General features: G+C 39.8%; 1 protein-coding gene across 6 annotated transcripts in view; it reads right to left on the bottom strand.

The window, feature by feature from the left end:
- TNS3 (tensin 3) overlaps positions 1 to 26,784 on the bottom strand; it is a 232,374-nt gene that overhangs the window by 99,254 nt on the left and 106,336 nt on the right. For all 6 annotated transcript variants that reach the window (XM_033053244.2, XM_033053252.2, XM_033053260.2 and 3 more), the window contains 7 exons: positions 18,870 to 18,922; positions 17,946 to 18,117; positions 12,491 to 12,541; positions 11,135 to 11,257; positions 9,560 to 9,624; positions 4,393 to 4,476; positions 1,205 to 1,317 (listed from right to left, as the gene is read on the bottom strand). In XM_033053244.2, the coding sequence (XP_032909135.1) occupies positions 1,205 to 1,317; positions 4,393 to 4,476; positions 9,560 to 9,624; positions 11,135 to 11,257; positions 12,491 to 12,541; positions 17,946 to 18,117; positions 18,870 to 18,922 (661 nt within the window). The remainder of the gene's footprint in view (positions 1 to 1,204; positions 1,318 to 4,392; positions 4,477 to 9,559; positions 9,625 to 11,134; positions 11,258 to 12,490; positions 12,542 to 17,945; positions 18,118 to 18,869; positions 18,923 to 26,784) is intronic.

Raw genomic sequence — 26,784 nt, 5'->3', positions numbered from 1 at the left:
AAACAATACCCTAACTTTATTAAAGTAGTTCTTTTAGAAATAAAATCAGACTAAACAACAATGACAATATAATAATTGCAAATTCATGCTGATTGCATTGCAAAAGACCAGCGCTATTTAACCTTCAGGTAATAAAAATGCAGCAACACAAAACTGTTATATAATCATAAATCATTAAGACCTCTAAGTTCATCAAGTCCAACCATAAAAGTTGGATTCTTTTACTGTGCTCTAGCACACCATCTCATTTTATCATTTTAATTTTAAAGCCACTTAGGATAGCAAGCCACATTAGTAGCACTGGTGAGGCCACACCTCAACTACTCTGTTCAGTTCTAGGTCATTCACTTCAAGAAAGACACTGAAGTGCAGTAGTGTGTCCAGAAAAGGTCAAGGGAGCTGGTGAAGAGTCTCACACGTCCTATGAGAAGAGGCTGAAGGAGCTGGTTGTTTAACCTGGAGAAAAGGAGGCTCAGGGAGACCTCATCACTCCCTATAACCATCTGAAAGAAGCTGTAGCAAGGTGGGAGTCAGGCTCTTCTCCTGGGCAACTAATGATATGATATGAGGACACAACCTCCCTCAAGCTGTGCAGAGAAGGTTCCTTTTGGACATCAGAAAGAATTTTTTCACTGAAAGGGTTGTTAAACTTTGGAATGGAATGCCCAGGGAGGTGGTAGAGTTACCATCACTGTAGGTGTTCAAGAAATGACTGGACTTGGCACTTAGTGCCATGATCTAGTTGACAAGGTAATGATGGGTCAAAGGCTAGTCCCAATGAACTTGGAGGTCCTTTTCCAAACTGAATGATTATGTGTAATTATATAAATACACTCTACCCACTTTTCCACACAAAATCCAATCTCAAAACAGAAATTTATAATCATTTCCCAAAACAAAGAGGAAATGACTGTGAAACCTGAGCAGGTTCTCAGATCCTTTGCAGTTACAGGGACTACAACTGTTCAGAGATAGGCAGACATGAATAGCATCAACGATGCATCTAATAAAGAACAAGACATTGATTTCACCTGCTCCAGTTTTTACTCTTAGAATGCTTGTCTTCTTTATTGGGAATATTTGGATGGATGGATATCAAGAAGATATTAATTCTATTTTGACATTCATGCAGGCTTTCTAGAAATTTCCAAAATGATACAAGACTTTGATCCTACACCTGAATAGGAAAAATTAGGTAATTTACCTCCCCCAGCATCTAAGTTTGGGATGCCATGAAGGATAACATAGTGCAGGAAAAGAGGGGTTGCATTCATTTTCACAGATCCAGATAGAAGGCCACTTAAGAATTGCACATATCTGAAAACAAAAAGTTTATCTGAATTATATAAAACCACTAATACCAGGGAAATATACTATTTACACAATGGTATTTCCAGATTATGGGTAATGAATAGCACTGTGACAACATACATAACTCCAAAATAATCACAAAACAGCATGAAAAGACACTTAAACTTACCACTGTATTAAATCCATGGATGTTACATTGCTATTGTTGATATCTTTATTTCAGTTATTCACATTACTACTCTAAGTAAGAAACTAAGCAGAAGAGACAGTAAAGTCAATTGTTTTGGTACACATTTCTAGTTATAACCGTAGTCTAAAATGTCATTCACAGCAGCATGATATGGGTCCCATCCAATTTACAGTGAAGTTATCTTCACTAAAAAAAGAGCAAGAAGTGCCCTTGTCAGGAATCTTAACATTAAGGGCAATGCAGTCATATAACATCTTCATAATGAGGAGTGATCTCATTCAGCACAAAACAAGAGGAGAACTACCATAGCAATGTGAAAATTATTCTATTTCTGTGATTTAATATGTGGTTTGATCATAAGCTCATAAGCAAACGACTTCGAGTCCCTTTTTCTTCCATGCCTATGAGAAGACCTTGCTTTAACTTTATTCTCTGGAATGTATAGAGGAAAATCACCTCTTTTTCACCTTTATGCACAGATCGCATTAACTGAATTCCTGGTAACATGACAGCTAAGAAGATCCTGCCAAGCAACAACAGCTTTACTACCCCAAAAGGGGGGGTTGCAGTTTAAAATAGGTTTCATTTTATAGAGAGTTTGCAAAACAGCTTATTTTAAATATTAAGAAAAGGCAACATTTTCTTTGTTTTCTCCTTCAGTCTTTCTGAAAGGATTTGGTACATCAAAATCATGAATTTTACAAACTGACATACCTAACGTGACAAAAAAACAATGTGTTAAAATGTTTTGTCAATGACCTTTCACGACTTTCATAAATTACTTTATTCAGATCATTGTGAACATTTTCTCTCTACCAGCTTTAATTATTACAAAAATTTAACTGAATTTTTGAAAACCTTCCTCAAGGCAGTGCACTTAAGGGGCCTACAGACAATTGTTTTATTTTAGAGAAGAGTGTTCAAAGATTTATCCTGAAGGTTTATGAGAAGTTTCTTTTCATATGAAAGGTCTTTATCTGCATTTCTCACTCGGACTAATCTTCAACTGCTTGTCTGAGAATGGATTCAAAACAGATCTGTTGCTCTGTTGTAGATCATTGTCACAGTACCCAACTAGTAATAGGGAAAAGCTAAGTGACTTAATGGCCGCTATTTATTTTTATCTGGATGAGATTCAGTGGAGAAAAGGTTTCAAAATGTGAAAAATGGGTGTATTTTCATATTTTACAATTTTGAGATCCACTTAAATTACACCCATTTATACATCAACTGAGTTTCAATAAGAATATCACTAATTAATTATGCAGCAATGGTTTCAGAGAAAAAGCATATTAAAAGGCCACTGACTGATCATAATGGGAACAAAGGAGTATAAAATTATCCACAAATATTAAGACAGTTGGTTTTCCTTTCACTGCAATAAGGCTAGTGGTCACTACTAGGCAAAGGCAGGAGAGGTGGAACAGTTTGGAAAACCACCTCTGTTTCTCATGAGAAATGACACTGCAAAGTATGTGTATGTGTCTGGAAGATGGCAAGGGCAGCAGAAGTTCAGTACTGGTGAGCAAAGAAGTTAACTCCATCAGTCAAGAAGTAAACTGAGTATCTCGGAGGCCCACCCCCTGCAGTTACCCCCAGAAGAATCAGCAAGTGTCCTTGAAGGGGTGTAGAAAAGATAGATGCAACCATTTATACCTATTTAATGTCTAGCTCTAGGGCTTACATACAGTTCACTTAAGTTAGTAGCTACTGAAGCTTCCTGTCAACATGGTTGGAAAAATTGCCCTGATGCACAATTCCCAGGCTGTTGTGGGGTTCCTGGCTCTCACTGAAATATCCCTGGCTGCCTAGGGCTTGAGGATGGGAAGATTAACAATATTGCTTTCTTTTTGCTGCTATGATTCATACTCCTCTGTCTGGTAGGTAGCATTCTCAAATCCCTATTATTGAAATGCAATACATATATATGCAAGCATGAAACTGAAACAAAAAAAGGCCAGTAAACTTCTACTTATGAAAGTTTTTTCAAGTCTAATGGAATGTTGCATTACTATTTTTCAAGTTAAAAGGAGCTGTGCATGTCACTTATTGGGTTAAAAAGGTAACTGGTAAATTTTTATTTAGAGATTAACAGAACCAAACACCTTACACTACTACTGAGTTTTCTGTTTTAATTACTAGCAAACTCTCATACTTTAAACAACTTCTAAAAACCTATTGCATACACATGGATTAAGACAAAAAAAAATAAACAGTAATTACCAAATCAAACCTAGATGGTATTTTAAATTTCTAAAAGAGATTCACCTATATCACAATTACTTGTCTGATGGATATCAGTCTCTTTTGGTACTGAATCCTTCATCAGAACAAGGTAGGGAGTGAACCCCAGAACTATTCACTTCCCAAAGTGTTTATTACTTTGAATCCTAACTCAACCTTTGTCATTCAGGCAGAGTGGAAATGTAACACATCCAGATAAAGATAATAAATATTGATTTGACAAACACTCACTGCATGGATATGGGGCAAGCGCATAATCTGCAGATCCTCTAAACAAGCAGTAAAAAGATCTTTATTGCACACTAATCAGAAGGCTTTCCATACTCATCATTATGCCACAGAAAAGTGAGTTTATTGCTATCCTGGAACAATCAAGATTGTGACATCTCTTCGTTAACAAACGATGCAGTAAGAACCCATTTAGACAACGCTGTGGTATAAAAGTCTACCTGGGACCACATGCAGGAACTGAAGGAGAGATCTCATCAATCATGAAATATTAATATAAGATCAAGTGCTGAGAATTCAGGAAGCACTGGAAGATCTTCTGGAAATAGCCTTCACATATCTGGGGAGGGAGTAAGGGATGGGAGCAGAAGATAATGATGACATTTCCTACCGATATAAATTAGAAACAAATTGAATACCTTCTTTGGGACGGTTGCATTAAAGCTGAAACTTTATCATCAAAGAATTTCTTCATAGCAAATCTGTCTAGAGCCTGATCAGCACTGTCAAGAAAGAGACACATGTTATTCTGCTTCAGTGTTATCTTGAAAATTCAACAGATTACTGCTTGAAATATGCAAAAATATTTGGAAGAAAAAAAAGAGGGAAGTGAAGAAAAATAAAAAAAAAGAAGCACCTAACTAGCAACTGGTAATTTGGACATTGTGGACAATGATGTTTATTCCACTGACACATTCTCATTCAACACCTTAAGATAGTTTCCTTCCTGAGCAAAGCACCTACTTCCTTATTCAATTAACTGAATTGCATACTTCCTACATGAATACACTGAAATCAGAATGCAAAAAACTTTGGCAAAACCAAACAGCTCAGGCTCCCAAAGGAGGATACTGGCCACAATTTCTTGACTGTGCTACTAGGGAGTTCTCTCTATAAAATTTATTTTCTTTTTCAGAAAGAAGTGGAGTACCAGATAGAAGTTCATTTAAGCAGACAATAATTCATTCAGCCTTTGTTTCCTGTACCCTGAGCCATCAAGGAAGAGACTGTCTTTGAAAACTAGCTATTTTACATCAAACACAACCAACCACAAACAACCACAAACTCTTCAAACACACAATCAAGGAGCAACATATTCCAAAAAATAAATTTTCTTCTATTCTCTATCTAGAATGGCTCTTATGTGGGTCTTTTTTGGGTGAAGAAGGCAAGAAGCTACAGAAAAAAAGAAAAATAAGTGCCAAAAATCAGTAAGAATGCTGTTAATCACACATGCCAAGTAATGTGCTAGGATGATTCTTTTATATCTATTCCAGATAAAAACAATGTGTCTAATAACAGATGTAGTTCACCATTTTAATTTACACCAGAACATAAAAAATCCGGAAGTTCCAAAATATAAAACACACCAGAATCAAAACTTTTAAATTCCATCACTAGTTCAACCTAAATGAGTTCAGAGGAAAAAAACTGTGCAAAGTACATATATGCATATAAGGATAAAAATGAAATTTATGCCTTCTCAAAAATTAATCAGAAGATGCCAATTGTCTTCACAGGGTGTTGGATCAGGCTATTAAAGTCAAGCCTTTTCTCCAAAATTACATAGTGTGTACTTCAAATATTCTTGACCCAAAACCTCTTTTTCACGCAATCCATCTTATTTTCATACATCTTCACCCACACTGCCATCCAGAATTTAGGCAGCCCATTCCTAACTGGCCTAAAACTGTTAGCACTTTGCTTGTTAAAATACAGTTTACCAACAACTGCAGAGCTGTTTGACCTCATTAAATGTGATGACACATTATTCCTTCCTAAATGAGAAAATTTGATATTACAACATATAAGTAAAAGAGGGTGGCATCAATAAGGATTTTTCATAGAATGGTTTAGCTTGGAAACAACCTTAAAGATCAACTTGTTCCAAGTCTCCTGCCATGGGGAGGACACCTGTCACCAGACCAGGTTACTCAAGGACCCATCCACCCTGGCCTTGAGCACTTCCAGAAATGCGGTTTCTCTTGACAACTTGCGTCTCACCACTCTAACAGTAAAGAACTTATTCTTTATATTTAATATCTAATCTAAATCTACCCTCCTTCAGTCTATAGCCATTCCCCTCTTGTCCAATCACTGCCTTACTTTGAAAAAGTCCCACTCCACCCATCTTGTAGGCCTCCTTTAGGTCCTGGAGAACCACCAGAAGGTCTCCTTGGAGCCTACTCTTCTTTCAGACTGAACAACCCAACCCTAATCCTTAGCCTATCCTTACAGCAGAGGTGCTAAGCCTAAATTCACAGGATTTCACTAAGCCTAGATTTTTTTGGCATGTTGCCATGGTTCAGGAATGGAATTCCCTAATGTAGTGTTCCTACTAATGCTCTCAAAACAGCTCTCTCCCTGCTTTCCCCTTCCCCTGCAGTGGGACGGAGAGGAGAATTGGAGGCACAAAGGCAAACATCATGGGTTTTGATCTTTGAATGAGAAGAATTTACTGGACACAGGCATGAGATAAGAAAATGAACAGTAACAACAACACTAATGACAGAGGGTAGAAGAAAGGAAACATTATTATTGCTCACTGTGGAAACCCCCAACAATAGACAATGATGGATGGCTCCCTCTGCCACACTTTCTCAACCCCTTCTCCCTTGAACAATCTCCTTCCCCGTACCCCAGCAATGACATGAGGTGGTATAGAATAACCTCAGGGGACTGGCCACGCTCCCTCAAGCACACTGAAAAAATTAACCCTGTCCTGGCCACAACCAGAACACCTATGCATGCTGACAATTCAGAACTTTCTTTAGTGTGAACATCTTCATCTAAGTACCATTTCAGACACAATAGATGGCACTCTTAACAGCAGCACCTGCAATAATTTCTGCTTCTGCAAGGTTGCTGTGGACCATTTTCAAGTCTTGATAATGCTAGGGGTATACAAATGCTAGCTGGGAAACCCCCAACCTCATTCTTACACAGAAAAGTTAAGTTTGGATAGCAGCTGCCAGATATCCAGAAGCTTAAGGAGGGTTTCCCAGCTCACTCCTCTTCTGCAACTTCACTGGAGGAATCCTGAATTTGTCTGGGGCTAAAAGGTGATACCTCTCTTTGCTGGGCTTAATAAAACAATGCCTGAATATTACTGTAATGGTGTTATTAAAATGTATTCATAGCCAGGTACCACCTTTAAGGACAACAGAATACTGCAACACTGAACTCACATCACAACAACTGTACTACCCTCACTTGACAGTTTTTGTCATTTACAATCCTTCACAAAATATGAAATTGTGACAATCACTGAAGCCAGTGGTTTTTCAGCACCTATTGGTGTACACAATGCACTTAGTTTCTTGGTCCACAATTACTTATAAATTTGGTTTACCCCAACGAACACGGGTTATTTTCCAGGATTCTAGTTTGACTGACATCCATGAGTACAGTAATTTCACGACCATAAGGCGCACCAGACTATAAGGCGCAACCCCGGGAGTCGGTAAATTTCGCAACTTTGTAGATCGTATAAGGTGCACCAGACTATAGGCGCACTTTTTTTTTTTTTTGCAGCGAGGATCTGTGCCGAGTGCAGCAAAGTAACGAAGTAGTAACGCCTCCCTGCCCGCGCTGCTCCCGGCACTTGGGGCCGCCCGGGCCGCCCCTCGCCTCTCTCCAGCGCTACTCCCACCCCCCGCCTCCCTGTTAGCGCTGCTCTCACCCTCTGCCTCTCTACCAGTGCTGCTCCAACCCCGCACCTCTCTGTCAGCGCTGCTCCCACCCCCCACCTCCCTACTAGCGCTGCTCCAGCCCCCCGCCTCTCTGCCAGTGCTGCTCCCGTCCCCCGCCTCCCTGCTAGCGCTGCTCCAGCTGCCATGTTGTTCCCCCTCGCGGCTCCGCCCTGCCGCCTGTCTCTCGCTCGGCTCGGCACTCCTGCCGTGTCATTCCCCATCGCGGCTCCGTTGTGCTGCCATGCTGTTTCCCCTCACGGCTCCGCTGTCCTGCCTGTCCCAAGCTCGGCTTGGTGCTCCGCCATCCCACCTGTCCCTCGCTCGGCTTGGTGCTCCCGTCATCTCGCCTGTCCCTCACTTGGCTCGGTGCTCCCGCTGTGCTGCCTGTCCCTCGCTCAGCTTGGCACTCCTGCTGTCCCGCCTGTCCCCCATGGTTCGGCGCTGCCACCGTGCTGTTCTCCCTCGCAGCTCCGCGGTGCCATGGTGCCGCCTCCCCCTCGCAGCACGGGGCTCACGGCAGCTCGGAGTGCCCGGGGCTCGCGGCAGCCCACGGCGGCTTGGAGCACTCTCGGCTCGCAGCGGCTCGGAGTGCCCGCAGCTCGCGGCGTCTGCGGTAGCCCGCTCCCTCCCTCCCCGCGCTGCCCTGGCGCTCCGGGTGCCCCATGCTGCACCAGGAGCCCCGCAACCCCCGGGTTTTTCCCCCATGCCAGCACAGCCCCGATGCTAGCGGGCTCGCGCCGCGCCGCCGTTGTCCTGATGCCGCCAGCTTTTCCCCTCCGCCCGGGCTGCGCCGCCGCCGCCAGCTTTCCCCCGTGCCGGCACTGCCCCGATGCCGCCAGGCTCGCCCCAACCCAGCGCTGGCCCGATGCCGCCGCCGGGCGGGCTCTGCTCAGCTTGGGACTGTTGCAGGCTCGCACTTCCGGGTTGGGAAATTTCGCAACTTTGCCCATTATATAAGGCACACCGGACTATAAGGTGCACTTCTGGGTTCGGGGGAAAATTTTAGTCAAAAGGGTGCACCTTATAGCCAAGAAATTACCGTAAATTACTATCAATCTCTAGTGATTCAAGACTCCATCAACTACAGTAGTGGATCAAATCTATTACTGACAGGTTGTTGTGAATTCAGGACCAAATTTGATTTAACCATGGCATTTAGAGTGTATTCTTTTTTTTATTATATTTACATACGTATATGAATGAAAAAAAGGGAAAACAATGTGATTAGAAATCCAACAAAAACCTCCAAAATGTATTTCATTCTTTTTGAGACCATTTACCAAATTGTATCTTTTTTTAATATAAATTGTCAATTGTCATTCCATAATTTGAGCACTTCAAAAGAAACAATTAAAACCAAGTAATCAGACACCTGCTGTTCAAAATGACTGTAAAATAAAGTCTAGATTATTTCTTATACTTCATTCTGCACTTGGATGCATGTCTAGGAATTCCCTTTTCAAACACTGTTTCCAGATTCTAGTAACAGTTTTCCTTACGTACTTAAGGAATAATTTCTCACCAACTCAAGAGGCCACTTGATGCATGTGGCAAATAGATAGGTTTAATAGAATAAAGATAATATCATTACATAAAAATGGTTTCTTGCATATTCTACCATTCATCTGAAAACATCCTTTAGAAAAGTTTTCTGCAAATCAATAAAATCTCAGTTTCAAAGGGACCTTAGGCTACCACCTAATCCAGTCTCCTGCTAGAAGCAGGATTACAGGAAAACTATCATGAAAGCAGACTCTGTTAAGAAAGACATGCTACAAAACTCTTTGAGAAAAAAACCTGAAAAACAGTAAGCTGACAGACAATAATCAACTAAAAGGCATTTTTCCCAATGTTTATTGTAAAAAAACTCACAACATGCATTATTCACACTTACCTTGCAGAAACATTGGTAAAGTGCATATACGATGATATGACTACACCTATCCTTCCTTTTCCTCCCTGTATTAGGAAAAAGGGAATGATAACTTATATTATGTATTACATTATTGGGCATTATTTTATTTAAGACCCATACTAAATACAATTTGAAGGCAGGAGATTTAGAGTCCTTTTGCTCATGCACCTGTGTTGATGGACAAGTGGAAATAATGGGCAGCAGTTTATCTGTCAATGCAAGCTGGCTGACAAATGCCATAAAAAACCACTAAGTAGGATTTCTATGTGTACGCCTGACAAATCTTATCAATTAAGAGGAATCAACTGGGAAAAAAGAAAAAAAATGTTCAAACTACTCCTAATTTTGTATTATCTTTTCCAGGGATCATTCACAACAAGTCTCAATAAAGTTGCAATTCCCAGGATGAAATGCTATAAAATACATATTTTAGAAAGAATAGGCCTGTTTGGCAGGTTTTCATTTTTACCTCCCCAACACCTGAGATTTATAGTAACTGATATTCTATGGATAATAATTTAAAATGTATTTTTAAATAATTTTCATGACAAATGCAAATTTGTCAAATTTATGCTTGTTAAAAATTTAACAAACAATTATTAACAAGTAATTCTCACAGATTTCAAAATAATTTCAGTCTCTCAGCCGATATGCTGTATCTATCTGTGGCTGAAAACCTATATTAGGCATTAATCAAGAATATGCATTATCAATTTGTATATGATTGCATACCTAGAAATACTTCGTTCCCTTTTCTTTTGCCCCAGGTATGGGGCGTTCTCCTGGTTGCATTCCTGCAACTAGCAAGATTTCAAGTGCTTCATACAATAATGACATTCTGCCTGGAAGAAATTTGGGACTAGAGACTATGCAACCTGACTTGAAGAGAAGTTTCCATCCCATTATCACCATCATTTAGTTTAGAGCCAACATCTCCCAGTGATACAGAGATAGGTTTGCATCAAGTGTCACAAGCACAGTTACCAACCCAGTTCTGAATTCATTTTATGCAAATTTAACTGAGGTTTTTTTTTTTATTTCTGTTCATTGTGAGCAAGCAGGAAGAACCAACACAGCACACTGGTGACTTTGCTCTAAGGTACTGCAATGATGCTGTCTATTAAAACCTTTCAAAAGTATCCAGAAGGTCTTAAATTACCTCATTTCCTACAACCATACACAATCTACAGGGATGATCTGTGATACAGTGCCCATCCTTATCCAGCAATAAAATTCATTAGTGTCACAGAACATGGAGAGTTTTCCATCAAGCTGGAAAAACCTCAAGCCTCTAAATACATTTACAGAACCATGACCTTGGAAGGATGAACTAACATCAATTCATATTATACCTGAAACAAAAGCTAGGATTTTAGTCATAAGAAAGAAATCTTTAACAAGCTTGAAAGATCAAAGGATTTAAGCTTGTATCAACAGAACATTTGGCACACTGTTGCCAACACTGAAAACAGATCTAACTTTTTATTTTTTAAGATGAGAAGAGTAAAGGACAAGGTTTTTGAAAACGAATACAAACTCATCCACTGCACTTACTCTGCAATGGATCACCACCACGTGTTGAGGATCACTGTCCAGCCAGGATTCCATAGCCTTGCAGATGGTGCACACCTTATCAAGAAGTGGAGCATGGAGATCAGGCCACCCCACATCCATAATCTGCAATTAAACAAGTAACATTTACGAGAGACACCTTGATCCTAGTATCCCATACTAAAATATGGATTCAAATATTGTCATGGTTGAAAGTCTCTACAATTTTTCCAATCTCAGATAATCATGCAATTCAATTGTCATGATACCTACAGGTCTCCTAAGCAGAAGAGGGAATTTGTTGATTTTTAAGATACTAGTACTTTTATAAAAACAAATCAGCAAAAAACATCCTCCTCCTCACCCCATCCCAATCTCACCAACCACTTAAAAGTGACAACATTTCTGAAAGTATTGACTTCCAAAAAGATTTTTCAGTAAGAAATTCTGGTATTTTAAAACAGTAAATACAATCATAATTAGAACAAAGAATGATTTTTTGATGGTTTTCATTTTATTTTCAATTTATTTCCTACATGTGCAACATGGTTACAGCATGTCAAAATTTTGTTCAGATTTTCTATTCACTACATAATACAGTATACGAAACCCATTTTTATTATATGCATATTTACTTACAAAACATATGCGATACATACATATTATGCATTCAACATAAGCCTAATATTAAAAATCCCATCCTTCATGATCAATAAAGCATGCAAAAAGTTAGAATTAAGAGAGGTTTTAGTACTTTCCTCAGGTAGCTTATCTCTGTAAATCTACTGCTGTAAATACAGATATGTGTTGCTCTGTCTGGCCTTATAACAGATACAGAAGTGTACCTGCACACTATTTCTTACAACAAACAGATCAATTGGTAAGAAGGAACAAGAGTCAGATATGAATCATTCTGACATTCCTTATGTCTATTGTGCAGAGAAGCAACTACTCAAAGATAGTACAAAAGGGAAGTCCTTATTTGAATTGAGTTCACTAGCTTCAGCTGACTGTACATTACAGTATATAATCCCAGTATCCTCTGACTGCATAAAATAAAGTATGCTCTAAGTAAAATCTGTATCACCCAACAGAATTTTTTCAGAAGTCACAAGATGCTTCTGGTCCTGTGTGTGAAGTCTAAGAAAACAACAGGAAACACTGTGTAAAACACAGATCTAAGAGACACAAAACAGAACTTGACAAAAAAATGAAAAGGGATGCATGTGGGTTTTTTTAGTATCTTCCAAAACTACTTCTCTTACTCTGTATACCAATATTTGCATAGTTTCAGGGCTTATCGGGTAATTTAAGTTATATTTAACACTAGAAAGCTATATTATGGAAGACAATTGATACCTTTGGGTTAAGCTTGGCAAGGTTACACCTCTTCTCAGAGAGGTTTAATACCTGTTCAGAAAGAAAGAAAAAAGTATTAACCATCAAGATTCTATCACTTATATAGCAAATAGATGTATTTGAAACAAAAAAATTACAAGAAACTACAGTGATATGGCTTCAGGTTTGCCCACTGTTCTACTAAACTAAATTAACATTTGACATCAGGTAGCACTAGCAAATGTATTTTATATATTCAGTTATTTTACAATAAAACTAAAGCTAAACTTAAATGCGCATTTTGAAAAAGGACAATTAAAATTCTGCTATATCTTATTTATTTTGCACGGTTTTGAGTCAGAGGTACACTGAGAGATCTGGCTACCATGCAATATAATGCAGAGCATAGGAATTAACACTGAGAAGTCTGGGAGGGTGGTACAGTGTCAAATATTTGAATATGCATGCTTGACAAGAAAGTATTGGTCTGTCAAAAATTGCAGAGAAGATATGACACACCTATTTAACTATAGCTTAGCCTAAAAGATCTTCCAACTCTTCTGTTAACCCATTAAATAGCAAGTTACCCTCCGCTCAGTGCTTAATAAGGAAAAAAATGAAGAGACAGACTGTAAAATGAACAAAAGAAAGCAGTCTATTCAAGAGTACAGTAATTTCACGACTATAAGGTGCACCCTTCTAACTAAAATTTTGGTCTGAACCCAGAAGTGTGCCTTATAGTCCGGTGCGCCTTATATAATATACAAAGTTGCGAAATTTGCCAACCCGGAAGTGCGAGCCGCGAGCCAAGCCACGAGGAGGGGAGGCGCCACGGGAGTGCCGAGCCAGAAAGGGGGGCAGGAGCGGGCGGCCACAGCCGGCAAGAGCCACGCGAGGTGGGCGGGACCGGGCAGCCACGGGCAGCCCCCAGTCAGCAGAAGCCGCGCAGGGTGGGCAGAACCAGGCGGTTACAGGCAGCCTCCAGCCAGCAGGAGCCACGCGGGGAAGGAGGGAGCGGGCAGTCCTGCGCCACCCCAAGTCGCAGGTGGTTCCGCGCTGCTCTGAGCCACGGGCGATTCCAAACCGTCCCGAGCCGCGGCGGCCCTGAGCCACCCTGAACCGCAGCAACCCGAGGTGTGAGCCGTGGCTGCCCCGACCTGCGGCAGCCCTGAGCCGCCCTGAACCATGGTAGCCGCGAGCTGCGGCCCCCCCGAGCCCCACCTCGCCAGCCGGGGGCAGGTGGGAGTGCCGAGGCCTGCGCACAGGGAGGACGCTTGGGGCTGCCTTTAAAGGCTACACCAATCTGTGAAAAATGTTTGCAAATTGAGCACCTGCCAGTAAACTCCACTATCGCGGGATTCCGTTACTAATCCATTACTTTGTTGCACGCGGCATGGATCTTCGCTGCAAAAAAAAAGTGTGTCTTATAGTCCGGTGCGCCTTATATAATGTACAAAGTTGCAAAATTTGCTGACTCCGGGAGATGCACCTTATGATCCAGTACGCCTTATAGTCATGAAATTATTGTAATTGACTTTTTCATTAGAAAGTGCCTTGAATTGGTATCAGTCAATAACAAAAAGCTGAAATATCATTACTCAAGAACTGAAACAATGCTAATAAGGCAGATTCTCTTTCACCGTGTGGCTGTTTCACATCTTGAGTTATGTACAGATGGCATAATCATTGAAAAAGTCTTATTAATTACACTGAGAGAATGGAATAAACAGGTCATAAGTATGAGAAAGAGTAAACATGAGACAAATCCATTATAAAGTTTTTTACTACCCAAGGACAATTTTCTAAAGTGTAACACTCTTCTAAAATATTACCCTTTTGCACTAACCAGCACTCTCATCAGCTGTCTTAAGCAAAGAAGCCAAAAACTGAACAGATTAAAGCAACTACAACACTGTACGTATCCTTCCTGAAATACCAATAGTAAAACTGAAATTAAATAAACACTGTCTTCTACAAATGACACAAGTTTTTTCATCATTTCCATTAGATTTCATAATTGGAAAACAAATTAACAGAGAGGTGTAGTTCTCAATACAGATCTCAGTACATAATTCTTCAAATAAGTGCTAAATCTATATTAAGAAATCAATTACCTAAAATTTTCCACAGGAAAAGAAGTGTTATTTGACAAAAACCCTTTTATTCATCTTTCTTACTGCATTTATACTTAATAAAAATTTAAAATTCCTGTGCGTCAGGACACAGTCCTGTTCATGACAGGTATTTGCTACTGCTGGGTCAGACACTGAACTCAAAGATGCTGTTGTATCCATGTCTCTGGCAAGCTACAGTAATGACACAGAGATACTCCAGGAATCTCAACAGCACAGAATATAGACCAGAAGGTACAGGATCCAACATTTCGCATACAACAAAGCAAGACATCACAGAAGCCCTTTGAAGAGAAGTACAGTAATTTCACGATTACAAGCCGCACCTGATTATAAGCCGCACCTCCGGGCGTCGGCAACGTTTAGGTCTTTGTCCATATATAAGCCGCACCGGATTATAAACCGCACTTTTGTTCGCAGCGAGGATCCATGTGCAACTTTCATAAAGTTGCCAATTAGTAACAGAATCACGGGATCACGGGGTTTACTGGCTTGGCCCAGTTCGGGGCGGCCACCAGGGAGCAGCCCCGGCCCCGCAGCCAGGAAGTGGGAGAGCGGCGTCCCCGGCTGCTGCTGCTGGGAAGCAGGGGAGCAGCATGTCCAGTCGCTGCCGCTGGGAAGCGGGGGACTGCCCCCAGCTGCTGCACCGCCACCCAGGGCCAGGTGGGCTCTGGCTCGGCTCGGGGTTGCTGCGGGCTCACATTTCCGAGTTGGCAAATTTCTGAAATTTCCACATATTGGCCACTCCAGATTACTAGCCGCACTTCCAGGTTGGGACCAAAACTTTAGTCAAAATGGTGCAGCTTATAATAGTGAAATTACTGTATATGGTATAAATAGATGCCACTGTGTGTTTTCTTGGCTGGGGTAGTTAATTGTCTTCACAACAGCTCATATGGGGCTGTGTTTTGAATTTGTGTTGAAAATGGTGTTAATAAAACGGGGATGTTTTCATTATTGTTGACCAGTGCTTACACAGTGTCAAGAGCTTTTCTTTTTCAAGACTTTTTTTTCTTTTCAAGGGCCTTCACACCAGCCCACCAGTGAGTGGGCTGGGATGCATAAGAAGTTCGGAAAGGATACGGCCAAAACAAAGTGATTTTCAATACCATATAACATGCTCAGTATATAACCCTAAGGAAGGAGGGAATGGTGACAGAGTGGTGGTGTTCGCCTTCCCATTCTGCATTATGAAGCCTGGTTGTCCTGAGGATGGTTGAGCATCTGCCTGCCCACAGAAAGCAATTAATAATTCCTTGTTTTGCTTTGCTTGTGTGTAAAGCTTTTGTTTAACCTTTTAAGCTCATCTTAATTATTCTCTCACTTTTACTCTTCCGATTCCCTCCCCCATTCTACTGGTGAGGAAGCAAGCGAGCAGTTGTGTGGGGCCAAGTTACTGGTTGGAATTAAACCATGACACAGTGGAAAATTAACTGAATCCTTCTTGGTCCCTTCTTGCCATATCCTAGGTCTACTTATATTCTGGTACAAGAAAGAGGAGCATTAACCTCAGCTTCTAATTTTCATCTGTTGGAAAAGTCGTGTTTCTTCTGGGGTCCAAAGCCTACAGGGAATATGGTTTTTTAGGAAGTCAAATGAGAGAAAAAAATTTTTTTTTTTTTTTTAGGCTTTTATCTCTCCCTAAAGGACTCTGGTCTCACACTGACAAAGTACAATCCTCTACTGTTAGAGAAAATTAGATACTTAGGAGCTTATTTTCATACTCTTCATATCAGATTCAATCTGGAAACAATGTGTTCACTCTGTGCTCATTCCTTTCACTATAGTGAAAGGAAAACAATTAGATAAAAAATGACAAATGCTGATTTGTAGTGTATATTCTGGTAGCTGAGATCCTGATCCAATACAAGAGTAGAATTGCTCCCATCAACTTCAGCAAGACTGCTGACTTGCATACCATTTTGTGGAGGTTTTGGGTGTTTTTCTTCCTTGCTGATGTACATGTGACTCTTGAGAGACATGAACATCTCTTCAATATCTTGAAGTAATATTCAAAACATGAGAAACAAAAGGTAGTTTAAAAACAAGCTCAAGTTTCATCAGGTTATCTTGCAAATTTGCAGAAACACATTTGGAGTAGATGGCATCAAGCTTTCTTTTTATCAAGACAGCTGATTTCCAAAGTACCCATTAGAAAACAAATTGATAAATAGAACAAAACTAAACAAAAGGTTTTCTAAAATCTCAGCTTTGCAAGAGAAACTGACTACAATCCCTCTCAGAGACAGACACTACAACCCTTCTCAGACACGAAACCAGACTTTCCATATAACAGATTATTGTAATACAAACAAGTATTAAGAGAGATTAGACTGGGGAGACTACAAACTTATGCCGGTATTGCATGGTAATGGCCACAGAACAAGTGAATTTCAACCTACAAAGCTTTACACACAGGTCACCTTCAAACTATTACTATTGTGTGCCTTATAAGCTCCCAGTGCCTGATGGAAGGGATGCCAAGGGCATCAAGGCAGCACGCTGAGGACACCAGTTCACATCACAAGTTCAGTCTTGTCCATCATGCTCCTGTGACATCCCAGTTTGTGAGATAATGTGTTTAAATCATTAGTGGAATCTCTCCAGTAACTAATTTCTACTGTGAGTAAAGTTCATGTTCCTGAAGTCATGGACTTAATTCTAACAGTTTACACACAAGACAGCACAAGAAAAAAAGTAAATAAAATATTGGCCTTGTTTTAAATTCACCTTCATAGAACAAGCTGAGACAATATATGCCAGGGTACTAGCCAGAAAACAGCATCAGAGATTAACAGCTTGTTGTCAACATTAAAAAAAAAATAAACCTGCACACGGAACTCACTACACATTTGCTTGATATCCTATAGAAAACTAAATGGCATGAAAAATGCACCTGAAACAAGTTAATGGGAAAGAGTTGGACAAAACATATCAACAGCAAGCCTACTTTTACATGATGCCTTCACAAGTGAAGACATCATAGTGAGAGACTATCAGATACCCACCAAGAACCCAGATGTAACTCACTGCTACGAAAGAGCAACACACTCCACATTGCAGGGTCTGTATCTCTCAAGAGCATGTTTTGTACAATGAAAATTGTCAGTGCAATTATTCTTCGGCATTTGACTGTGTTATCACCACAGAGACTGCCCCAGCAAAAAAAGAGTTTTTTCAACATCTGGCAGCTTAAAACACTACTGAAAATCTTACACTTGCTTATGAGGCTGTCAAAATGGACCAAAGAGTGACTTTTAGTTTATAATGGTTTATGTGGACATAAAGTAGTCTTCCTGCATGACAAAAGAAGATGTGTCACAAACAGCTGATCTTACACTTACCAAGTAATTATCACCATGTTTGGATTTAAGCATTCGTGTTACTTCTTGTAGATTGTGGAGGTAAGTTTCCTCAGAACAGCCAGCAGGGAAAGATACAGCAATAATCCGCTCTGTGATGTAGGTGAGGTCAAGTTCATAGCCTTCCTCCATAATGTGATCAAAGTCTGCACTTCTGGGAAGAAATTAGATGTGGCAGTTCAGAGCAATGCAGCCAAGAAGAAACATGGCATATTAATGACAAGAAATTGCAACTTAGACTCCTACAGCCAAGTATCATGTTTCCAATAATTTCATTACAATTACAACTTATTAAATGTCGACAGAGCTCAAAGTACTCAGTTCAGAACACAAATGGAGTTCTTCACCAGAATTCTTCACATCAAAACTGTAGTGAAAAAAAATCTCTTAAACCAATAATGTGGAAAAGCAGCAAAATGAACACAAGCAATTTGACAAATACTAGTACAACAAATTTTTGAGTCAAACAGAAATGTATAGGTACTTCTGTCTGTACACATCTCTGTAGAATTCTGCAAATGCTTTACAAATTTGAACCTTGACCAGCGATCTGCAAAACACTGCAGATCTTAAAGACAGCTCTGAGTAAAACTGAAGCGAATATAAAACCAGTCCACAAAGTACAACAGACATGAATGTAATTCAATTAATTTCACTGGTTAGTCTATAAATACTTCTCTTTCTTTCCCAAGTGATGTGAACAATTCTGCTTTCTTAATTAAATATCAGAAGATCAGCTTAGTAAATATGCCTTGTTTTCTCATACAGGCACTAAAAACAGTATATGCATAGCAGGTCATATCTTGCAGGAGACTGAACTCACGGAAATCACAACCACAAATAAAGCCTAAAACCCACTGCCACACCACATGCGCCTGCTAGATAAAATACAAAATAAATACTTGCCGTGATACTTTGTCACAACTGAAAGAGGAGTTCTTCAAAGCACTGCTGGAATTCTGGAACAAAGTAAGCAGAGAAATCAATCCAGAACCTTACTTGCTGTCACTGATGTCAGTGCTTCTACCTTTCTTCCTCATTCATGATTTGAAAGACTATAATAACAAGAGGATAAAAGAGGATCATTGCCCTATGTTTTGAATGCAAATACTGTGGTTATGCCCAGGTTTTGTATAACTTTCTACTACCTCTTCCAACTCACTACTGCCAGAAAAGTCTTTTGTGACATTTTTAATGCTCTTCTTGGTAAGTGCATTAAGATTAGAAAAAACATAGCGGGCTTTGAGAATATGTAACTTGAATTTTTGTACAAATCTGCAAAAGCAAGAAGTTCCTCTCCACCAATTTTCTTATGACAATATTGAAATATATACTTCTGTATCATATTTCTGAGAATTTACTCCTGAGAATGTGTAGTAGTTTATTTTTGTGGTTCCATTTGTTCAGTAATAGTAACTATGAATGAAAAAGTGTAAAAATATTCTCCCTCGTGAACCATAATAATAGAATGTCTCACCTAATTGTAACTATCCCAGATTTAAGCCTCACTGTGATTATCACCCAAGTTACCCAAGTTCTGTATGTAACAGAGAGAAAGAGACATCCAGAGGGGGCAGTATCCCTTCCCACCAGGACAGGTTTAAAAAGAAAAAAGCCCTCCAAAAAGACAGCTACTATCATACAACATTGAATTAGAATAAATAATATTATTCAAGTTACATTTAGCAATGTCTATATATTTTTTAACTTGCATATACCTTATTTTATTTTTAATTCATGTGGGTTTTATTTTTTTTTTTAATTTAGCACTTGGATATGTATATGTTTTGATACAGAAAATCAGAAGTTCAATTTAGTATCATCCATCAGTAAACCAATAAGGGAAAGAGTACTCCCTCCTTTCCCTGTCCTGGATTCATACGTAATATACAGACACATGCACATAAAAGCTTATTCATTAAGGGTTAGAGCTGGTAAATGGATAAATCCTATCTATTTTGGCTACACACAAGTATTCCCAAACCAAATAAACTGTGTTTGAATGGAAGATGCCTTAGAACGTTCCACAAAATGATGTTGTGTACCAAAATCTGGGAATAGCTAGGACATGTACAAGCATGAAAGTGGCATGTTTTCTTTCAAAATTTCTGAAAGTAAACTGTTCTGGCAAATTTTAAAGCACAACAGATGTTATAAGGTACATCTCACATAAGAATTTTGTCCCAGTTTCACTACTTTCTGTCTTAGACAACAGATATGGAAACATGGTATTTTCATCCTCTTTTTACTCAATCCGTTCTTAGAATTTTAAAGGCTTTAGATAATACATCATGGGTGCCAAAACAAGTAAATAACTATAACCCAAATTCAAGAGATAGTTTTTGGTGTATTTTGTTTTGGTTTTGTAAACAGAAAGCAATTAGAAGCAGTCTCTACACCTCCTTGGTTTCTGCTGGTCACAGATATATCCATTGCTTAAGAAGTTCTTCTGCCACTTACTAAAAAAATGGTAACTAAACTGTCATGTATGATGAATAATGAGATACTTAAAACAGCTTACTCTGGTAAGAAACTTACTGATAAAATCATTCTCTATTTCACACTGTTGTGCCATATAAACTAGCATAAATCCTAGTAACATGCAGTGTATAAGCATATGAACAACATAATGCAAACCACTAGCAAAAAAAACCAACATTAGTAGGATATATATTTAGTGTATGCATGCTGTGTCACCAAACCATCAGAATACAAGTCTCCCCAAACAGGATTCAGCAGCACAGAGTAGACCATCTATACAGGCAAATCATGTCCACCCAAGTGAAAATAAACAAACACTGTTTGTTTCCTGCTTGCTACACACTGGAGGATAATGGCAAAAGATTTGACTAACCTTTCCAGACAGCAAATGCCATCTGGCATATCCCAAAATGGACAATTACACAGAAAATCTCACAAAACTAGGCATGATTTTTATTTCCTGACAACTAGCAGCAATAGAAAAGATGCAGGGCAGTGAAAAACAATGGTTCTATATGGGGTGTTTTAACCACACCTGGCTAAAAATTTAGCATTGTAACTACAACAGATGCAGCGAAACTAGTGCTTGATGTGTTGTGAATAGGACAGACCACCCTGAGATTATTCTCCTGTTAAGTTTTCCCCATGATTCTTGTTCACCTGCTCCCCTGGGACTGCCTGGCAATGCTGTCATAACCAGTATACCTGACAGTATAACCAATCACATAAGGAACAGTTTTCAAAACAGTAAACACTTCTATACATCTATTTTTCAGTTTCAAGTAATCTTTCCTACTCCAAACAATATCACATAGAAGTTATCTCTACGTAAGCAAGTGCAAGGAACCTTTTGGTCAAATTTACCTGTAGCTGTATGAAAGCTAGCAGGTAGAGGCAATAGCTTCTCAAAAAACATCCATCTTCTTTCCAGTCAAAGGTTTGTATTAATAAGCAAATTCATTGCATCCAAGATACTGTTATTGCCCTTTTCCAGTAAAAACTCAACCCATACAACTCTCTTCGACATACTGTATTGCTTCTTCTTACCACCACTGGCTCCTGCACCTAGTCCTGGGCTCATCACAGAGCTTGTTATGCCAATTTTTTAAGAAAATAAAGTCCTCAGACAAAACCATCTGTATCGGTTTTGCACAGCCTGGCTTTTGGCAGCAGAGGCACCACAAAGATGGCTCCGTGGGAAGCTACTGGAAAAGTCACAGATTTTGGTCCTAGCCAGAGAAGAGGAGGTGAGAACATGTGAAGAAAACAACCAAAGAGACACCAAGGTCAGTGCAGAAGGAGGGGCAGGAGGTGCTCCAGGTGCCAGAGCTGAGATTCCTCTGCAGGCTGTGGTGATGACCATGGTGAAGCAGCTGTGCCCCTGCAGCCCATGGGGATCCAGAGATCCATGCAGAGCCCATGGGGATCCACAGGGGATGCAGAGATCCACCCACAGCCCATGGGGAGGTGCCCACACCGGAGCAGGTGGATGCCTGGAGGAGGCTGTGATTCAGTGGGAGACGAAATGGAGAGAGAGGGGGTCCCTGCTTCCAGGTGGGAGCAGCCTGTCCTTGGAGCAGTGACCCACACTTCCAGTGATCCTGGAAGAGTGACCCACACTGCAGCAGTTTTGGGAGGACTGTCTGCCCGTGGGGGGAGTTCACACTGCAGCAGGTGAGGTTTGGCTGCTGCTTGTTAGAGTGGACCCACACTGGAGAAGTTCACAGAGAACACAGAGAACTGTCTCCCGTGGGAGGGACCCCACAGTCTCACAGGGGAAGGACACTTCTCCCAGAGCAGTGGCAATAAATCTCAGTTAAGAACTGACCCAAATCCGTACGCCCTGTCTCTGTGTGCTGTCAGTGGAAAGGAGGGAGGGGCTGGGGGGAAATGGTGTTTTAAGGGCTTATTTTTACTTCTCATTATTCTCCTCTGATTCTGCTAGTACTTTGCAACCTAAAGTTGAGCCTGTTTAGTCACTTTACAACCTTAAGTTGAGACTGTTTTGTCATTGAAGTGTTTTCTCCCAGTCCTTATCTCAACTCATGAAAGCTTTGCTAACTCTTTTTTCCCTCTCCTCTGCCCAGCTGTGGCAGGAGAGGGTGAGCAAGTGACTCTTGTGGGTGCCTGGCTCTGGGTCAGTGTCAAACCATGACACCATTCCAGAGTCCCCTCTCGCCAAGGCATGACACAGAAGCTAAGAAACAGTCCCATATTTAATTCTCAATCATCTTCACCAGGTCACAACAGTCACTAGATGGATGCTTCCCAGTACAGTCTGCTGCCAATACAAGTGCAGAAAGTCAGCCAAGCAGTCCAATTAAACTAAAGCACAGATTGAACAAAACAGACTTTTGAGATCAGCCCTGTTTATTCACCTTCTCCTGACACCAAAAAGGGTGAATTTCTTCACGGACCTGGCTTGCCTCAAATAGCAAGCTTGTGCTTGTCCCACACAGTAAACAGCATCTCATACTTTCATAACCTTACTTTGAGCCGCTTCACAGCTTCAGAGCAAAAACATGACAAAGGTAATGTAGAGGCTATCTCACACCATGTGGCACAGAGATGGCATTGAGACAACTTTTTCACAAGTTCAGAAACAGAAGGAATAAGAAATAACCTTTCTGCTAAATCTGCATCCCCTGTCTTATGATGAAAGGCTGTCTCTCAAAGAAATTGAGAAAATCAATTTAAAAAATAATGCCTGCAAGAAAAAAAAAGTATCTGTAAAAAAGTCAGTATCTCAGCTAGATGACCATTCTCAATTTTTCCAAGAACAGAATAAGGAAACTTGGATTACAGCCAGTAGGTACATACCTTACTAGGCTTACATACTTCATAGGCTGAAGTCCTCTATAGCAGAGCTTCAGACAACACCAGAAAGATTATGAAAAGGAAAAAGGATGAAGGGAGTTTTGTCCCAGACAAATCCATCTGTATTTTTGCATTACACTGAGTTACTACACAGCCCTGGAAAAGAAAGTAAATCAAAAACCTAATATGTGAACTACTAGTTTCTAATACCAAAGTAAAATCAGACATGTGGGCCACACATGGTCTTAGAAATACTACATGGTATTATGACTTGCCCCTTCTGAGACTAGAATGAAAGGCTAAGGAAGCCAAATGAAAAATCAAGCAGCTGCCTTTCCTAAGACCCTATCGTTGGCATTGAACTATATAATACAGTTGTATTAATAGAATGATATAGTATCTGCTTAAAAGTTATCTCCGCAGAAAATAAGAAAACCTGGTTTCAAGGATCGGGTTTTTCTAAACCGCTGAGTCAGTGGTATATCAACTATATATATGTTCCTTTGAGGAACACATATATAGCTCCTTTGAGGAACTGCACTACTGAAAACTCAGAGCTACAAGATCTGACATGCATTCACATAGCTCATCTGTTTCTCTCCTGGGCTCCTTCCTGAATGAAAGCATTAACAGGCATAAGGATCAATGAGTAGAAACTACAACTATGTGAAATGTAAATCAATGATGAATCTGTGACCTAAAGGTGTCAGGGCATTTGGAAAGAATGATGTCTTCTTCAGATATTTTATTTTAATGTTGCTATAAGCAGCAGAGAGTTTGACTAGTTAACCTCCATAAAATTACATGGGTTTTACACAGCTTTCAATAATCTTACAAAACTTTTTTTCCATGTGATTGTTCACCATTCAAGCAGCATAAATAAAAATACGAATAGAGTGACTCATCAGCAGGATACCTGAATGCATTTGAAATCAGATCTGTGATGTATTTTCATTCCTCAAGCCATGGATAGAAATAAGAAGAAATTCTCCAACTCATTCCAAGGCACAATATAACAGTTCTATACACTTCGGCAAACTGCAGAAAAAAGATAGACAATAAACTACACTGATCACTGGACTGCTGACCATAATAATTCCTACTGACACAGTGAAACGTGCTTGGATGTTTTGGATGAGAACCAGAATTGGCATAATCTTTTGGCCTCTGGCTTTAGAATGATTCCAAGTGCAAAAAATCTTCATGTTTTATAAACAAAAATGTCCCTATGCTATTGTGCATCAATTCCTATATTAAATATTAATTAAAAATATTGTTTTAGTTGATTCCACAGAAGAGATTTATTTCTACTACAAGCAGCTATTTGTTTGAGAACAAATTTAGTTTTGTTTTGTACACTGTAGTCCATAAAACTCCTGATCTGTTCCCCTGTGTAACAGCAGGAATCCAGACAGATACGACCCTTGCAAGTAGCAGTGTCCACAGAACTTATAAATCCCAGCTTGCTTTCTCTCTGACTCTTAGCTGCTGGCAAAGCTGCTCCCATGATTCTTTCCTACAACAGTTCAGCCAAAACTACCAAGCTCCCCAAATAAGTTCACTGTAGGGCATTGTAATCCACCTCAATGTTAAGAAGTTTGTTGGGCCCTAGGATATAGATCTGCAAGGGCAAGAAGGAACTAACCAGGGCAGAAAGATTATCTTCCAACTTACTTAGATTCAAGAAAACAGCCTTGTTCATGGCCTGAAAGTTCCTTGTACAGTTGGGTTGTCTATCCATCATTTGGTCTCTTTTCATAACAGAGAGAAGACACATAGCACATGCTAACAAGGACTCTTTAGAAAAAAAATACTAAAGGCATGTAAAGTCAATATTCATGTGAGAATGAGGTATAATTGTGTCTTAGAGTAAAATTTTACAGGTATATATGCTCACATTTAGAAAAATCATATTTCTGAAGCCTTAGTTCTACCATATCTCAAGACTAGGAGTTCACACAAAGCTTTGAGAGGTTAGCGCCTAGCCCTAATCAGCACTATTGTCTTTTGCAAACCTGCCTGGGTGAATCAGGCCTGTGTCAACACTCAAATTAATGTGTTCCATTACAAATCTATGGGGAAAATTAATATATCCATATGTAAGTATTACTTTAAGTATTTGAAAAGGAGCTTGCCTCAACTAACTAAAATAATGCATGTGCTCCAGCTCCAGGTGTAGAATAGTTTCATAATTAAAGCTTTGAAACACCTTCCCAAATGAGTACTATTCACAGGCAATGTAATTAAGTACAAAAGACACAGCAGAGTGTAAAGATTTCTGCATTAATTCACACCTACCACATTGTGGGGCTCTGTAGAAGTACAGTATGGCATGACCAAGTAGCACCTAACACTAAGTTCTTGTATGCTATGTGCTCGATTTCCTCTAAAGAGATAATCACATGCAGAGTGAAAAGCAAAAAAAGGTGGTGGCAGAAGGAAAGCCTTCAGAGTAGATCTCCTGAGTTTGTCTCAGACCTAGTTAAGATGCAAGCAATCAAAATTGAAGTAAAGCTTTCACCACAAATTTAGAGCACCTGTTAACTAACAGAAGATTGTGTGCATACAATTCTTGAATAGAAAGTGACAGAATCATTTCTGCTAGCCTTTTGCTGAAACAAGAAATTCAATTTAGTTGTTTTAAATACATTAATATTAAGAATAAAATGACACTCCATGAGGAAGTCCTTTAAACATAAGAAAACATACTTGTGATTTCCCAAGTATGTGCAATCCACATCTCAGAGCTAGCCTGAACACTAGAATAAAGCTAACAAAATATTGAATTCTAGGCAGTCCCACAACAGAGTCAAAACTGTTTTGGCTGATGTTCACACAGCTTTCCTATAAAGCAGTAAAGCCTGACACTAGAAATACTCCATTAGCAGACACATTGTCAGGAAAAAGCAAGAGAGTTTTTCTTTCCTGACCAGATGCCATGAAATAATACGCAAAGGAGAGACAGAAAGGAGAAGAAATTCCAGACACAAAAAATGGTTAAAGCAGTTTATTCCAATTTAATTAATAAAAATTAGAAAAGGAGAACAAGCATGGTACAAATATAGAAGGAAGAGAACAGAAAGACAAGGGATGCACCTCCCATTAGCACCACACAGACCGGATGTGTGTTGCAGTCACAGAACGAGAGTTGCAAAAGTCTCATCCAAGCCTCATCTCATGGCTGCATCCAGCCCCACTGGAGACAGTATTCTATGAATTGCCCAGCCTTGTAGCTTTACCCCTCCTTTACTTTTCCAAATAGAAGTCTGTGTTTCAGATTGGACCTTTCTTCTGCATGTCAATCCACGTCAACCTTTGCTCCTGGAATACATTGGTCCGTAGAATGTAACTACTGACAATTTCAAGAAGCTCGCTACTGGTCAAATAATAATCAATGCAAAATGCAGTAAGACAAAAGGCACAGCTGAAAAAACATTGCTTGCTATTAAAGCTGCTTTCAAAACAGCTGTGCACAAAGTATTACATGTAGAAGCCAAGAAACATATGATCTTGGCTGGTGTAA

Source organism: Catharus ustulatus, chromosome 1 (genome assembly GCF_009819885.2).
Source record: "Catharus ustulatus isolate bCatUst1 chromosome 1, bCatUst1.pri.v2, whole genome shotgun sequence".
Lineage (NCBI taxonomy): Eukaryota > Metazoa > Chordata > Aves > Passeriformes > Turdidae > Catharus > Catharus ustulatus.
Note: the sequence above shows the minus strand (reverse complement) of the source record. Positions and strands in the feature narration are given on the sequence as shown.